Consider the following 17,708-nt stretch of genomic DNA (forward strand, 5'->3'; position numbering starts at 1 on the left):
CTATTTACTGATTAGAGAAGAGGAATGGGAAAGAACAAGTCAATCAGAGAAATAGCATATTCAAAACAAGAAAGAGACAGAGAAAGGGAGACTTTAAATAGGTCACTCAATTCAGAATCAAATAGTTACTATAAAATAAAAACTGAGCAATATACATCAGACATTGTATAACAGTTGTAATATTCACAACATACAAATCATATATACCTTCCTCTTCCCCAACCATTGATGATCACGTTTGAACTGCTACTAAACTTGCTTAACATATGCTTACTGATGTTACGTGTTCAGTATGTAAATGTTCTCTTCCACCTCCCATAAAGATGGTCTAAGTTCTTTAAGGACAGGGACCAATTGTTCCTTTAACTGTTTTTACGGTACTATTAAATAAATGAAGTACATTAAGGTTTTACTACAAAGTCCTGGAAGTTAAGGGAAATATCCTTAAGTTTTCCAAGACTCAATTTCCTCAACTGTATGAAGATGGGATTGAAAAAAACGATAGTCCAGGATTTTATGATACTCGTATCAATATTAACTAAAAAATAGGTTAATATTCTTAGTACTCTGGTATATTAAAGAATTTAAAAGATTTTTTAAAGGATATAAATATCCTGTTAAGAATAAGAAACATCTGTATCCTGAGGATGAACACAACTGGGAGAGTTTGAAATATTGGTGTGGAATTTTTATTGGGAACAGAAAACAAAAATCTCCATGAGACATGAGAGTGCATCTCAGGGAGTATTTGGTAACTTTTAATCAAAACACATTTTATATTTTTGTTTATTTAGGAAAGTCTCTTTTTTTAGTTCCTGACTTCAACAGCTGTTTTCAAAATAATAAATTTCTCTTTACCATCTGAAAATGGCCTTGGAGGTCATACTGTCTTGTATATGTATCTGAATTTGTGTATGTACGTTATTTATAACTATGCATGGGGAAAATCTTAGTTCAGAGGTACAGTAATTCATTTCCTATTTCTATAAAAGTAGAAATTCTAAACATAAAACATTTTTTAAAAAGAAAACCAAAAATTTCTCTGAAAAGGCACCAGCAATTTTCCTGAGGGAGAAATCCATGTTTAAAATATTGAAAAAAATCAGAGAAAAATTTCACACCTCCAGGATGTCCCTTGTAAGACAAGACCCCTGGGACCTCAGTTTGAAGAGATTATAGACTCCAAAAAGCTCTCCTCGATGCTCTTTTGATCCTTGAACTGCTTCAAAATACCGCTTGGCATTTTCACTTCCAACCACCACACAGTGAAGTTGCTATAACAGAAAAAACACAAGATGTTTTGAAGTGTTCGCTCCAACAATATGTCAGAATTTCCTGGCATTCCCTGTATATACACAGCTTTAGCTGGAGCAGGCAGAATCTCCGTAGGGAGGAAATTTTATTTTAATTTCCCTGGCAGATGTTGCCATTATGGTGAAATAATAATAATCTGGCCAGTTTTATTAAAGAAGAAATCTTACATTTCCTATTTTATCTGTTTTCTAACAACTGACTCAAGATCGTATCTGTATGGACTAGCCACCTGAGGTAAAATGTAAAAGGCATACATTTGAATACACTTTTCTCCTTTCTAGACTCTTATTTCAATAGAAACTACTAAAACTGGCAGAAATAGTCGCTACATCACCAAAGTTAAATTATAATCTAAAGTAATTATATAATAACCACGTTGGTATCAAACTAATTGAGGCCATGGTTACATTGTCAACTAAGAGCAAAAACCCAAACATTGTTTAGCAACATTGCATCTCTGAAACAATTCTGAACACAGAAAGAACACTGACATGGAACCCTTAAGGACATATACCACTTTAGTACCAACATAATGTAATCTCTTTATTTACTAGATACTTTATTGTATATAATGTACATACAATTTGATTAACCCATGTACACTCTAACATTTCTTGAAACAAAGAATGAAAAATAACTTCCATCTATTGCTAATGGAAGGATTAGTAAGAAGCGATACTTTATGGTGATTATCATCAGATTGATTTGCACTATAATAATTACTTTAGGCAAATAAAATTATTCTTATTAATAATAGCTACTATTTATTGAACACATGTGCAGCATTTTTATATTCTCATTTAATTCCTACAATCCTATAAGATATTATCATCTCCCTTTTAGAAATAAAAGAACTTAAATTCAGAGAAATTGTTCACAGCTGCCTCACTAGGAAGCATCATTTCTAGAATTTTTACCTGAGTTTGGTTGAATTCAAAATTTATACTTGTATCAATTTCTCATATCCAGATGTCCCTCTTAAAACAAGACCCTTGGGACCTAAGTTTGAATAAGTTATGGATCAACATACCAACTTGATTAGTTTTATATCAACGTCCCAGAAGTATGGGCTATAGTCCTGGAAATACAGAATCACAATAGCAACTGATGTACTTGATGGCCCAGTTACCTATGATTTTACCCTTACTACTGACTCTTCCTTAAACACTGTATTGTCAGACTGCTATACTACTAAATATAATCACCAAAGTAATTTGTAAGCATTAATCTAAATTTTTATAAGTCTCCTACCAAAGTTTTGTCACAAAACTTATAAAAGGCACATTATTTTGTACTTAAGTTTTCCAAAGTGGCTCCAGTAAAAGTGAAGGCCAGATGCATCCATCTGTAGGGTAACTATAACAAAATCATGTTAGAATTCAAGAGGGTAGGGAAAAAAATCAGCATTTGGAAAATGTAGCTTAGTTTCTAGCTTAAGAAGAACCCATACGAGGCTATAAAATGCTTAGATTTCTTCACAATATACAAGATATGCAAGAAGCAAAACAGGAATATTCATCATGTTAAGAGTTCATGACCACTTCCTCCATCTTCAAGGCCAGTAATGAGGCATCTTTGTATCATTCTCTGACCCTCTGCTTCTGTTATCACATTGCCTTCTTTCCTTTTTCTGACCCTACTGCTACCCCTCCCTTTATAAGGACCCTTGTGATTACACTGGGCCCACTTACATAATCCAGGTCAGTTCAGGGAATTAGGATGTGGATATCTGTGGGGGGCCATTATTCAGCCTACCACAGTAAGGAAGTGCAATAAGCATGATGAGGGCTTGTCAAAATGACGCAGAAGCCCCCTTGAAGGGGTTCTCACTGGTCAAAAAATGAGAGTTTGAACATAAAAATAATTGATATTCAGTGGGTTACTAAAATCCGTTACTAAAATACTATCTCATGAGTCCACACAGATTAAATAAATGGAAGAGAAGGGAAAGCTCTTTTTTTATGGTAGAATGCCAACAAATATAAAGGAAGTAATAATGGAAATAGAAAAATCACCGTCTGACAAACCATCATAGTAGTGGCCGATTCAGGCGGGAATCATCAATGAAAGCTAAGGCTGATGAGTACAAGCTTGATGAGGAACAGGATACAGCTGTCCGTCGTCCCTTGGTATCGGGGGGATTGGTTCCAGGATCCCCACGGATAACAAAACCCATAGATGCTCAAGTCCCTTTTATTAAATGGCATAGTATTTGCATATAAGCTATGCATTATTTCCTATATACTTTAAATCATCTCCAGATTACTTATAATATCTAATACAATGTAAATGCTGTGTAAATAGTTGTAAATACAATGTAAATGTTAGGTAAACAGCACACAGCAAATTCAAGTTTTGCTTTTGGAACTTTCTGGAATTTTCTTTCTGAATACTTTGAATCCATGGTTGGCTGAATCTGAGGATGCAGAACCCATGGATACAGAGGGCTGACTATATCAGCATAGTCGCTGATGATCTCCCCATAAAATATATACTATTTTACAAATGAAAAAAGTGGTGACTCTGCAGTGTAAAAAGCTGGCAGACACAAACTTGACAGGTGATCAAGGTTAATATCACCAGTGGTGGATCAGGTCACCACCAGGTGCCTTCTGACCAATGCAATGAGAAGAGCACAGCATTCTTTCTGTACCATTCTTGTCAAGGCTTCTTGTCTTGAGTTGGAAGATGAGGAAACATCAAATGGACATATGTTGAGGGAAAGCATACACTAGGAAAGGCTTTATTTTTTAAAACTGTCAAGGTCATGAAAGACCAGAAAAGCCTGGGTAACTTAAGGTTGAAGAAAACTTAAGAGACACAAAAAGAAATGTAATTATGATCCTGGATTGGATCCTGAGCCAGAAAGAGAAAGGAGACATTGCCAGGAAAGCTGATGAAATCTGAATGGGTTCTATGGATTACAAGGTGATGCTGTGTAAGTGTTAGTTTCTTGATTTGGATAACTGCATTTTTTTTTTTTTTTTTTTTTGCGGTACGTGGGCTTCTCACTGTTGTGGCCTCTCCCATTGCGGAGCACAGGCTCCGGACGCGCAGGCTCAGCGGCCATGGCTCATGGGCCTACCCGCTCCGCGGCATGTGGGATCCTCCCGGACCGGGGTATGAACTGGTGTCCCCTGCATCGGCAGGCGGACTCTCAACCACTACGCCACCAGGGAAGCCCATGGATAACTGCATTTTTGAGAGGAGAGTGGCGGGGGGGGGGGCGGTAAGGGAGAAGCAAGTTGCAGAACAATATGTAAAACTGAGTGTTTATAATGCATAAAGCTATTTTTATATGTACATATAAATAGGACGGTGTCCTTATTTGGGAGAAAACAAAGAATTTAAAGGTGATAAATCTTCAACTTCCTCTAAAACGGTTCAGAAAAAGAATAAAGATCATGGCTGAGAGAAAGAGAAAGCAAATGTGGTAAAATGTTAACAACTGGGGAATTTGGGTGACGTTAATTGGGAGTTCTCTGTACTGATCTTGTAACTCTTCTGTAAATACATATTAATTTCTAAATAAATTACATATATATGAAAGATGAATTTTTGAATGCCAAATTTTAGATTACATGCAATGCTCCAAACCTAAAGGAGCGCAGTTGCTATATAAGCAATTTTTTTAAAGTATAAAATATATTTTATGTTGTGAAGGCATTATCACAACAAACATAAACAAAAACATCAAAGGGCAAGTCCCCCTTGAACAACACAGATCATCCCTTATCAGTCTAACCAACACTGTAATGTTTAGGTTTATCCTTCCTAGATCTTTTTCAATGCAGTTAGAACTATTTATACATACATGTAGAAACAGTTTTATAAATAAACACAATTGATATACTTGTTCTGCAAGTTACTTTTGCCCCACTTAAAATGTCTTAAAGATTGTGCCACATCAGTACATTTGCTCTATAATCTTTAAAAAAATTTTTTTGCTGTATATGGGTATATCAGAATTTATGTTAATTCTGTTACTATTGGACATTTAGGCTGTTCCTTTTTTCATTTTTTGAACAAATACTAACAATTCTGAATATAAATCCTTGTCATCCTTCAATGTGCATATGTGAGAATATTTCTGCCAGGTAAACAGGGAGAAAGTGCATTTTAAAAATGCTGTTAAATTAGCTTCTAAAATAAGTGCACCAAGTTGTATTCTCAAAAATACTATATTAACACCTCTTTAAAAATATCCCCAACAACAATGAGCAACGCCAATCTCCTCACCTCCCTAAAAAACCCCCCACAGAACAAAACAAAAAAGTCTTTTGCAGAACGTGCAGAACACGATCTTATTTTTTACTTCTCCATTATAAGTGTAGTTAAGCATCTTTTCATATACATGTTAACTGTTTGTATTTTTTCTTCACTAAAATGCCTAATCAGTCTTTTTATTGGTTTGTAGGAGTTCTTTATATATTATAGATGCTAATTTATTATACTTATGGCAAGCATTTCCTCTGGTCTCTCCTTTAATTTGGCTTATAGTTCATTTGTCATATAGAAGTTTCATATAAAAATGTAGTCAAATTTACAATATTTGCCTTAGAGGCTATATCAGTTTCCTAAGGCTGCTGTAACAAAGTACCATAAACCAGGTGGTGTAAAACAACAGAAATTTATTCTCTCTCAGTTCTGGAGGCTAAAAGTCTGAAATCAAGATATTGGCAGGGCCATGCTCTCTCTGAAGGTTCTAAGGGAATATCCTTCCTTTCCTCTTCCTAGTTTCTGGTGGTTGCTGGCAGTCCTAGGCATTCCTCAGTTTGCAGCTTCATCACTGTAATCTTTCCCTCTGTCATCACATGGCATCCTCCTTCTGTGTCTGTCTGTATCCAAATTTCCCTCTTATAAGAAACCAGTCATTGAATTAGGGCCCACCTTCATAGAGTATAACCTTATTTAACTTGATTACATCTGCAAAGACCTTACTTCCAAATAAGATTCCATTCACAGGTACCAGGGGTTAAGGACTTCAACATATATTTTTTATTTTATTTTTTTTGGCGGGGGCACAATTCAACTTCTAACAGAGGCTTTGTTAAAGACTTTTTACATTTATGTTCATGAGACATATTTGTCTATAATTTTCTGTTCTTGTAATGTCTTTGCCAATTCTGGCATCGGGATTCTTCTGTCTTTCTAAAGTAGGCTAGAATTGTTCCCTCCTCTGTTCTCAAAAAGAATATTAAATGTTTGATAGAACTCACCACTGAAGGAAAAATTTCCACCACTGTGGAAAAGTTTTGAATTAAAAATTCACTTTCTTTGACAATATAGAGCTATGATTTCCCCTCATTTGAAGTTACTGCTCCGAAATATCCAGTATTGCTATTAAGAAGTTAGCTAGCTATTTAATTCTAGTACTCTTGTAGACAATTTTTTTTCTCTCCATGAAGTTTATCTCTGGAAATTTTAAGGGTTTTACAATTATAGAAAGACAATGTAAGTGTGGATCTATTTTCATTCACCCTATTTAACACTCAGTGGGGCTCATAATCTGTGGACTCTCATCCTTTGGGACTTCTTCCTTCTCTTTCTTCTGTTCCCTTGCTCAACTATAAGACTGATATTGGAACTTCTACATCTAGCCTTCATTTCTCCTAAGTTTTCTTACATGTGTTCGTTCTTCCTCTTTTTGCTCTGTAATCTAGAAGAATTGCATGGCTCTTTCTTTTAGATGAAAACTTTGTTCTTTGCTATTCAGCCTATTGCTGGAGTTTCTCGTTTTCTGGATCTCTAATGGATTTTTTTTCTAGTAGTCTTTTGTTTCTCCCAGGATCCTACAACCTCATTTACCTTTTGAATAGTGATATTTCTTTAAAAATCTTTTATTCTTTTCTATTAATTTTGTTTTCTCTGATGTTAATTCTTTTTTAGTGCCTATATGAGTTCCTATATCTCTTGTAATAAATTATCATAAACTTGGTGGCTTAACAGAACAGAAATGTATTCTCTTATAGTTCTTACAGGAGGCTAGAAGTCTGATATCAGTATCACCAGAATGAAATGAAGTTTTGGCAGAGCCATGTTCTCTTCATAGGCTCTAGGGGAGGATCCATTCCTTGCCTCTTTTCACTTCTGGTGGCTGCCAGCATTCCTTAGTTTATAACTACATAGCTCCAATCTCTTGTCTCTGGGGTTACACTGGCTTCCCTTCTGTCTCTGTCAGATTTCCCTTTGCTTCCTACTTATAAGAATGCTTATGATTTAGGGCCCACCTGGACAATCCAGGCTAATCTCCCCATCTCAAAAATTCTTAATTTAATCACATCTGCAAAGACCCTTTTTTCCATATAAAGTAACATTTATAGGTTCCAGGGATTAGGACTTGGTATCTTTGAGGGCCATTTTCATAGTGTTTATTTTCCTAAACTGTTCAATACTAATTATTGTTTTGGAGGGGTGGGGGGGAATATTCATCTGTCAAATGCCTAACGGGCTTATCTAGGCCTACTGCAGTAATTATTCAAAGCAGGCAGCAGGTGGAGGGGTTTGCAAATATTTATTATTTCGGACTTTCTTCTTGATTTCAGCAAAAATTTAGAGCTTTGTTTCCTTCCTTCCAGTAGTTCTACTTATTGTTCCTACTTGAGAGCAGACATTTCCATTGTCTACAATCTGGTACAATGGGGGAAAGATCATAAGGGTTAAACCACCTTGTTAGATCACTAATAATACCCAAAGAGGGGGCATCACAGTTAACCCAAGGCTCCTTTATATTTTTAGTATCTGTTGACTCTAAGCTTGGAATATTCACAAGTTGCACCTACCTTTTCCAGTAGTCTTCTCATGACTGAGTTTAGCTTTGTTTCTTCCTTCAATCTCATCTCAACTGCCCTTTGTCTTTCAGGGTTCCTTATCATTTTTGGCCCACAGAGAGAACTCTTTTTTCTTTCCAACATTTTTACAGAATTTTAAAACATCATTTTGGATTGTTTTCCTCCCAAGAGATTTGAGGAACACTTGTGAGGCTAGCGTGTGTTTGCCATTTGCACCCTTGGTTCAAATTCCAATCAATGTTTAAATCACATTTATGTCATTTCCTCATATGATTGCCATCTTATCTTTATTTGTACTTATCAAGTTGTATGGCTGAATGTTCCTTAAGTGGCTTATTTTAATAAGCAATTAGATCATACAAAGTTCTGAAAACTTAAATTACCCTCATCTTCTGAAGCCTTTTTATTACATATTATTATATAAAAGGCCATTTTATTTCATTAAATGAGTCAGATGAATAGGCAAAAAGGAAATACATATAGTAATGGGATCAAGAAAACTTACTATGTGATTGAGGAAAGACTTGTGACAAGTCAAAGATAGTATTCTAAATAGCTGCTCCTAACATGAAAAAATAATATCCTACTTTTTTCCAAGATTAGTTAATGTCTGAAAAAATAATTTTCAAGTAGTTGTGCTATACCTAAGAACAAAAAGATTAAAGGTTTCTTACAGAGCTAAATGCTTTAAGAAAAATAAACACTGCTGTGTACAATTCTATTTTTAGAATTAAGAAAATAGCACAAATTTAAGACTGGATCATTCTTAGGTTAACTACCACCACATGTGGCAGATGTTTGCTCTTAAACAGATTCCAGCTGAATATATAGGGAGTAATTCAAATTTAACATTTATAATTAAACTTGAACCTCATTCCAGATCTTCTCAAGCAGGCAGTTACAGACTAGCTAAACTTTATTTAGAGGCATAAATGGAGTAGTAATTGATACCCTAAGGATATTAAAGAGTTAATGCAATTTTAGATGAATATTAAAAGCATCAGCACAGTAGTTAGTGCACTTGAGTTCTATTCCTATAATTTCATTTACTGGGGTGTCCTGGATCCCAGTTTCATTATATACAACACGAAACATTTGTATTAGATATCTCTAAGGTATTCCTCTCCAGTCTTCTTCATGCACACATAGATAATGGAAACATGTGAACATCTACTCGAAGAGGAGTTTACTCAAGGCTGGAAGCTGGCTTAGATAATCTTGCTGCCCAGAGAGCTGTAGGATGTCTGGGTGCACCTGTACCCCATCTGTGGCATACACTTACATCTTGGCCCACAGTTTGGGGAGCTGTGACCTTGCTACTCAAATTGTGATCTGCAGACTAGTAGTGTTGGCACTTCCGGGAGCTTGTTAAAAATGCAGAATCTTGCGCTTCACCCAGAACTACTAAATCAGAATCTGTATTTTAAAGATCCCTAGGTAATTCATGTGTACATTAAAGAAGTACTGCTCTAAGAAACTGTCAGCTCTAAAATTCAATGAACCTAAGATTTAATCTGTTTTATAGAAGTGTATTCTACAGTATATTTCATAATCTTATTAAATTCCTTATTATAGCTAGAATAAAATAAAAAACATATTTGTACACAAATTTATTATTAATTTTTAAAAACTGACAAGTGTTTACCTTTAATTAGAAAAAGGGAAATATATTTACCTGTTTGTATACCTGTCGTAAGTACATGATCTCCTCCACAGTTCCCAAGGATATCAGCCTAAGCACTTTGACATCTCTGCATTGCCCAATCCTATATGCTCTGTAAAAACATTAAAAACAAAAGGCAACCAAGATCAAGTGAAACAACTTCGGGTTCAGGAGGTAACTTTTGGATATAAAAATGAAATATTGCTAAAATTTTAATTTCAAAAGAAATATCTTATGTTTAGATATACTATATTATTTAATAATAATGTAAAAACAGAAATTCATATAAAAAGGCCAGTCATTGAGGAGGAAAGTATTATAGAAAAAATATACATATCAACTTCATTTCTGTTATAAACATCACCTTCTACTGTGTAAAAACTTTTCCTAAATTCAGATTTTTCTTTTATGGCAGTCTTAAGCTTATGAATGATTCCATTTATATAAAATTCTCAAAAACGCAAACTAATCCACAGTGACAGGAAGCAGATCAGTGGTTGCTTGGGGGCGGGCCTGGGAGGGGCAAGATGAATGGATTACAAAGTAGCACAAGGAAAATTTGGGGGGTGATGGATATGTTCACTCTCTTGATTGTGGTAACGGTTTCATGGTGTATACCTACAGCAAAACTTATCAGCTGTACACTTTAAATATGTACAGTTTATTGTATGTTAATTATATCTCAACGAAACTGTTAAAAAAACCTTGGAGGTAAAGCAGTAATCAACTGGCAAGCCTATGGAAGTGCAGATTTACAGCCTTCATCCACAGAGATTTCCAAGCAGTCTGTCTGACTGGATCACTCAGATGATTAGTACCCCAGGTGTTCTGATATGGACTGCAGTGCTAATTAAAACTCTAACCTGACTCACCACACTGATTAACTATAGGTCCAGTCCCTGTAGCTTCTCCCAGGTGGAGGTTTTATTGGATGTTCTGAATGAGGTCATCTGTTTCTAAATACCTGTTATAGTCATGGGGGATCAGGGGCAAAGCCATACTGCTTCATGCTTGAAAATGTTACAATTTGGGGGAAATTTAATTTTGACCTTATGAAGTCACACTGTATTGTTATATTTGGTGCTCCTTCTGCCTCCTTCACCCATTCCTCCTCACAGAGAAGGGCTTTTACTAGAGGACATCTTGGTACTGAAAATCTTGCATTCCCAGAAAAGAATGGGGGCTCCTGTGACACAGCAAAGCCAGGGGTAAGTTACTGCAATTCTCACTTCCATCCTGCAGCCTGGATAGAGAGGGACTCATAATCCCTTTCTCTCCCACAATGGATTTGGGTCTAAAAAAAAAAAATATGTATCTAAGGAAATGTCTTTTGGGTGTAAGGCAATTGTTTGCTGAATGGGATAGATTCTGTCAGAATACATATTCTTGAATCTTTACAGACAAAAACCTTATAACATGTTACACTGGACCTATGCTTCATCATTTTCTAGGTCTATCAAGTATGGATATGTAAATGGTCTTTTATCATGCAAAGACAAGTGTCGAGAAACTGTTATACAGTGTGGAGGTCAGTATTTTCATTTCTCTTCTTTGCTCCTTCTGTCAGAGTAAATGGAAGGAGAGGAAGAGGAATTCTGTTCATTTAGTTTTACTGTCAACTAACTTTCACTGAAAGCCAAAGCACAGTGAACTGTGTTTCGAGGGAACACTGGGATAAATAAGTCTTGATGGCCTAGATGAAAAAGAACAAAATTACAACAGATGTTGTTAAGACAAAAAGAAATGGATATTTTTCTGTGGTTTTCATTTGACTATTTTCCTGGGCAGTTGTCACTGGCAAGAGGCTGGTTAAAAGTGCAGGCTCTGCAAGTCAGACTGTGTGGATTCAAATTTATTCTATCTTAAATTGATACCAACTTAATTTCAATTGCATTAAAATAATTTCCTTTACAGCTCTGCTTTCACCTTTTATCTTATTGATGTTATAAATTATATCTTTATATGTCATGTATTCATTAGCAGATTTATAATTAGTTTTATGCATTTGCCTTTTAAATCCTGTAGAAAACAAGGAGAAGAATTATAAGCCAAAATTATAATAATACTGGTTTTGATATTTGTTTATGTACTTACCTGTACTGGAGAACTTTATATTTTCCTATGACTTTGAGATACCATTAGAGTCCTTTCATTTGAAATTGAAACTCTCTCCTTAACATTTCTCCTTAGTATAGATCAACAGAACAGAATAGAGAGCCCAGAAATAAACCCAAGCACCTATGGTCAACTAATCTATGACAGAGAAGGCAAGAATATACAATGGAGAAAACAGTCTCTTCAATAAGTGGTTCTGGGAAAACTGGACAGCCACATGTAAAACAATGAGAATAGAACATTTACTCACCAACTACAAAAATAAACTCCAAATGGATTAAAGACCTAAATGTAATAATTGAAACTATAAAACTCCTAGAAGAGAATATAGAACAATCTTTGACATAAATCTTAGCAACAGTTTTTGGATCAGTCTCCTAAGGCAAAAGAAACAACAGCAAAAATAAATAAATGGGACCTAATCAAACTTACAAGCTTTTGCACAGCAAAGGAAACCACTGACAAAACAAGACAACAACCTAAAGAATGGGAGAAAATATTTGCAAATGATATGACCATCAAGGGGTTAATATCCAAAAAATATAAATAGCTCATACAACTCAATATCAAAAAAAAAATGTCAAAAAACCCAAACAATCCAATCAAAAAATGGGGCAGAAAAGCTGAAAAGATATTTTCCTAAGAAGACATATACACAGCTAACAGGCATAGGAAAAGATGCTCAACATTGCTAATTTTTAGAGAAATGCAAATCAAAACGACAATGAGCTATCACCTCATACCTCTTAGAATAGCTATCATCACAAAGACCACAAATAACAAATGTTGGCAAGGATGTGGGGAAAAGGGAACACTTGTACACTGTTGGTGGGAATGTAAATTGGTACAGCCACTATGGAAAACAGTATGGAGGTTCCTCAAAAAACTAAAAATAGAACTATGCCATAATCCAGCAATTCCACTTCTGTGTATATATCTGGAAAAAATGAAAACACTAATTTGAAAGATACATGCACCCCAATATCCAGAGAAGTATTAATTACAATAGCCAAGATATGTAAGCAATCCAGTGTCCATCAACATACAAATGGATAAAGAAGATGTGGTACATATATAGAATGGATTATTATTCAGCCATAAAAAAAGAATGAAATTCTGCCAACTGCAGCATCATGGATGGACTTAGAGAATATTATGCTTACTGAATTAAGGCAGACAGATAAAGAAAAATACTATATGATATCACTTATATGTGAAACCTAAAAGATAAAACAAGTGAATGTATATAGAAAAACAGAATTACAGATATAGAAAACAAATTCATGCTTACCAGTGGGGAGAGGGAAGCAGATGGGGATGAGATACAGGTATGGGATTAAGAGATGAAACTACTGTATATAAAATAGATTAGCAACAAGGAGATATTATATAGCACAGGGAATTATAGCCATTATCTTGTAATAACTTTCAATGGATATAATCTGTAAAAATACTGAATTGCTATGCTGTACACTCAAAACTAATATATTACTGTAAATCAACTATACTTCACTTAAAAAATACTATGATATGTCAGTTATATCTCAATAATAAAAAATGCAGAAATACAACTTTAAAAGTACACTAGAAGGAATTAACAGTTGATCATATGATACAGAGCAATGGATCAGTGAGCTGGTAGACACAGCAGTGGAAATCACTGAAGGAATAGATAAAAGAAAAACGAATAAAAAGAAAGGAGGACAGTTGGAGACTTCTGGGACTACATCAAGCATACTAGCATTCACATTATAGGGGTCCCAGAAGAAGAGTGAGAAAGGGGCAGAGACCATATTTGAAGACATAATAGCTGAAAACTTCCCTAACCTGGAAAAGGAAAGACGTCCAGGTCCAGGAAGCACAAAATAGGATCAACCTAAACAGGAGCACACCAAGAAACATTGCAATTAAAACTGCAAAAATTAAAGATAAAGAGAGAATATTAAAAAGCAGCAAAAGGAAAAGCAACAAGTTACATACAAAGGCACTTCCATAATGCTATCAGCTGACTTTTCAGGAGAAACTCTGCAGGGCCAGAAGTGAGTGGCATGATATACTTAAAGTGATGAAAGGGAAAAACCTACAACCAAGAATACTCTATTTGGCAAGGCTTTCATATAGATTTGATGGAGAGATCAAAAGTTTTACAGACAAGCAAAAGCTAAGAGTTCTGCACCACCAAACCAGCTTCCAAGAAATGTTACAGGGACTTTTCTATGTGAAAAAGAAAAGGCTACATCTAGATATATGAAAATTACAAAAGGAAAAAAATCTCATTGGTAAAGGCAAATATACAGTAACGGTAGTAAATCAACCATGTATAAAGCTAGTAGGAAGGTTTAAAGACAAAAGTAGTAAAATCATGTATATCCATTATAAGTAGTTGAGGGCTACATAAATCAAAAAGATGTAAAATATGATGTCAAAAACAGCAAACACGGCGGGGGAGGAGAGTAAACATGTAGGGTTCTTAAGTGTATGTGAACTTGAAAGATCAGCAATTTATGTTATCCTTTTGAGGAACTTTTGGTAGCCACAAACCAAATATCTAAACACATATGAAAAAGAGAAAGGAATGCCAACATAGCACTAAAGATAGCCATCAAATCACAAGGAAGAGAAGAAAGACACAAAAATAATTACAAAAACAACCACCAAACAATTAACAAAATGGAAAGGAGAACATACCTATCACTAATTACTTTAAAAATATATGGACTAAAAAAAAAAAAAAAAAAAAAATATATATATATATATATATATATATATATACTAGATGCTACAATCAAAAGACACAGCGTGGCTGATTGGATACAAAAACAAGACCCATCTATATGCTGCCTACAAGAGACTCACTCTTGAGCTAAAGATACACAGACTGAAAGTGAGGCAATGGGAAAAGGTATTCCTTAAAAATGGAAAGGAAAAGAAAACTGGGGTGGCAATACTTATATCAGAAAAAATAGACTGTAAAACAAAGACTGTAGTAAGAGACAAAGAAAGACATTACATAATGATCAAGGGATCAATTCAAGAAGAAGGTATAACACTCGTAAATGGATGTGCACCCAGCATAGGAGGACCTAAATACATAAAGCAAATTATTAACAGACATAAAGGGATAGACTGACAGTAATACAATAATAGTAGGGAACTTTAACACCCAACTAACATTACTGGACAGATCATCCAGAGAGAAAATCAATCAGGAAACACTGGCCTTAAACAACATATTTTATCAGATGGACTTAACAGATAAATATAGAATATTCCATCCAAAAGCAGAAGAATGCACATTTTTTTCAAGTTCACATGGAACACTGTCCAGGATAGACAATATGCTACGCAACAAACAAGTCTTAGTAAATTTAAGATTGGAATCATATCAATCATCTTTTCTGATACAATATGAGACTAAAAGTCAACTATTTAAAAAAAAACCTGCAAAAACACAAACACATGAGTTTAAACAATATGCTACTAAACAACCAATGGATCACTGAAGAAATCAGAGAAGAAATAAAAATATACCTGGAGACAAATGAAAATGGAAACACAATGATCCAAAATCTGTGGGACTGAGCAAGAGCAGTTTCAAGGCTTATAGCATTACAAGCCTACCTCAGGAAACAAGAAAAAACCCAAATCAACATCTTAAACTTACATCTAAAGGAACTAGAAAAAGAACAAACAAAACTGAAAGTTATGAAGGAAAGAAATAAAGATCAGAACAGAAATAAATGAGAGACTTAAAAAAAAAGAAAAGGGCTTCCCTGGTGGCACAGTGGTTGAGAGTCTGCCTGCCGATAGGGGACCCAGGTTCGTGCCCCGGTCTGGGAAGATCCCACATGCTGCGGAGCAGCTGGGCGCGTGAGCCATGGCCGCTGAGCCTGTGCGTCTGGAGCCTGCGCTCTGCAACAGGAGAGGCCACAACAGTAAGAGGCCCGCAAGCCGCAAAAAAAAAAAAAAAAAAAAAAAAGAAAAGATCGATGAAACTAAGAGCTGGTTCTTCAAAACGATAACAAAGGTTGATAAACCTTTAGCCAGATTCTTCAAGAAAAGAGAGAAGACTTAAATCAATCAAATCAGAAATGAAACAGTTACAACTGATACCATAGAAATACAAAGGATCATAAAAGATTACTACAATTTTGTGTCAATAAAGTAAACAACTTAGAAGAAATGAACAAATTCCTAGAAATGAATAATCTCCCAAGACTGAACCAGGAACAAATAGAAATTTTAAACAGACTAATTACCAGTAATAAAATTGGATCAGTAATCACAAAACTACCAACAAAAAACAGTGTAGGACCAGACAGCTTCACAGTTGAATTCAACAAACATTTAGAGAAGAATTAACAATATCCTTCTCAAACTATTCCAAAAAAATTGCAAAAGCACACTTTCAAGTTCATTCTATGAGGCCAGCATTGCCCTGATACCAAAACCATACAAAGATACCATAAAAAAAGAAAGTTACAGGCTAATATCACTGATGAACATAGATGCAAAAATCCTCAACAAAACGTAGCAAACTGAATTCAACAGTACATTAAAAGGATCATACACACCAATCACAAGCAATGAAATTGAAACTGTGATAAAAAATATTCCAACAAAAAAAAGTCTAGGAACAGAGAGCTTCACAGGCGAATTCTATCAAATATTTCGAGAAGAGCTAACACCTATCCTTCTCAACCTCTTCCAAAATATAGCAGAGGGAGGAACAGTCCCAAACTCATTCTACAAGGCCACCATCACCCTGATACCAAAACCAGACAAAGATGTCACAAGGAAGGAAAACTACAGGCCAATATCACTGATGAACATAGATGCAAAAATCCTCAACAAAATACTAGCAAACAGAATCCAGCAGCACATTAAAAGGATCATACACCATGATCAAATGGGGTTTATCCCAGGAATGCAAGGATTGATTAATGTATACAAATCAATCAATGTGATACAACATATTAACACACTGAAGGATAAAGACCATATGATCATCCCAATAGATGCAGAAAAAGCTTTTGACAAAATTCAACACCGATTTATGATAAAAACTCTCCAGAAAGTAGGCATAGAGGGAACTTACCTCAACATAATAAAGACCATATATGACAAACCCACAGCCAACATCATTCTCAATGGTGAAAAACCGAAACCATTTCCACCAAGATCAGGAACAAGACAAGGTTGCCCACTCTCACCGCTATTAGTCAACATAGTTTTGGAAGTTTTAGCCACGGCAATCAGAGAAGAAAAAGAAAAAGAAGGAATCCAAATCGGAAAAGAAGGAGTAAAGCTGTCACTGTTTGCAGATGACATGATACTATACATAAAGAATCCTAAAGATGCTACCAGAAAACTACTAGAGCTAATCAATGAATTTGGTAAAGTAGCAGGATACAAAATTAATGCACAGAAATCTCTTGTATTCCTATACACTAATGACGAAAAATCTGAAAGAGAAATTAAGGAAACACTCCCATTTACCACTGCAACAAAAAGAATAAAATATCTAGGAATTAACCTACCTAAGGAGACAAAAGACCTGTACAGAAAACTATAAGACACTGATGAAAGAAATTAAAGATGATATAAACAGATGGAGAGATATACCATGTTTTTGGATTGGAAGAATCAACATTGTGAAAATGACTATACTCCCCAAAGCAATCTACAGATTCAATGCAATCCCTATCAAACTACCAATGGCATTTTTCACAGAACTAGAACAAAAATTTTCACAATTTGTATGGAAACACAAAAGACCCCAAACAGCCAAAGCAATCTTGAGAAAGAAAAATGGAGCTGGAGGA

The 17,708-nt window shown here is 35.1% G+C and overlaps 1 protein-coding gene across 3 annotated transcripts in view; it reads right to left on the bottom strand.

Annotated features, from left to right (window-relative positions):
* ERCC6L2 (ERCC excision repair 6 like 2) overlaps window positions 1-17,708 on the bottom strand; it is a 156,604-nt gene that overhangs the window by 58,454 nt on the left and 80,442 nt on the right. For all 3 annotated transcript variants that reach the window (XM_079927052.1, XM_079927051.1, XM_079927053.1), the window contains exons 13-14: window positions 9,781-9,880; window positions 1,122-1,274 (exon numbers count right to left, since the gene is read on the bottom strand). In XM_079927052.1, the coding sequence (XP_079783178.1) occupies window positions 1,122-1,274; window positions 9,781-9,880 (253 nt within the window). The remainder of the gene's footprint in view (window positions 1-1,121; window positions 1,275-9,780; window positions 9,881-17,708) is intronic.

This window comes from Stenella coeruleoalba (genome assembly GCF_951394435.1).
Source record: "Stenella coeruleoalba genome assembly, chromosome: 7".
NCBI classification, from domain to species: domain Eukaryota; kingdom Metazoa; phylum Chordata; class Mammalia; order Artiodactyla; family Delphinidae; genus Stenella; species Stenella coeruleoalba.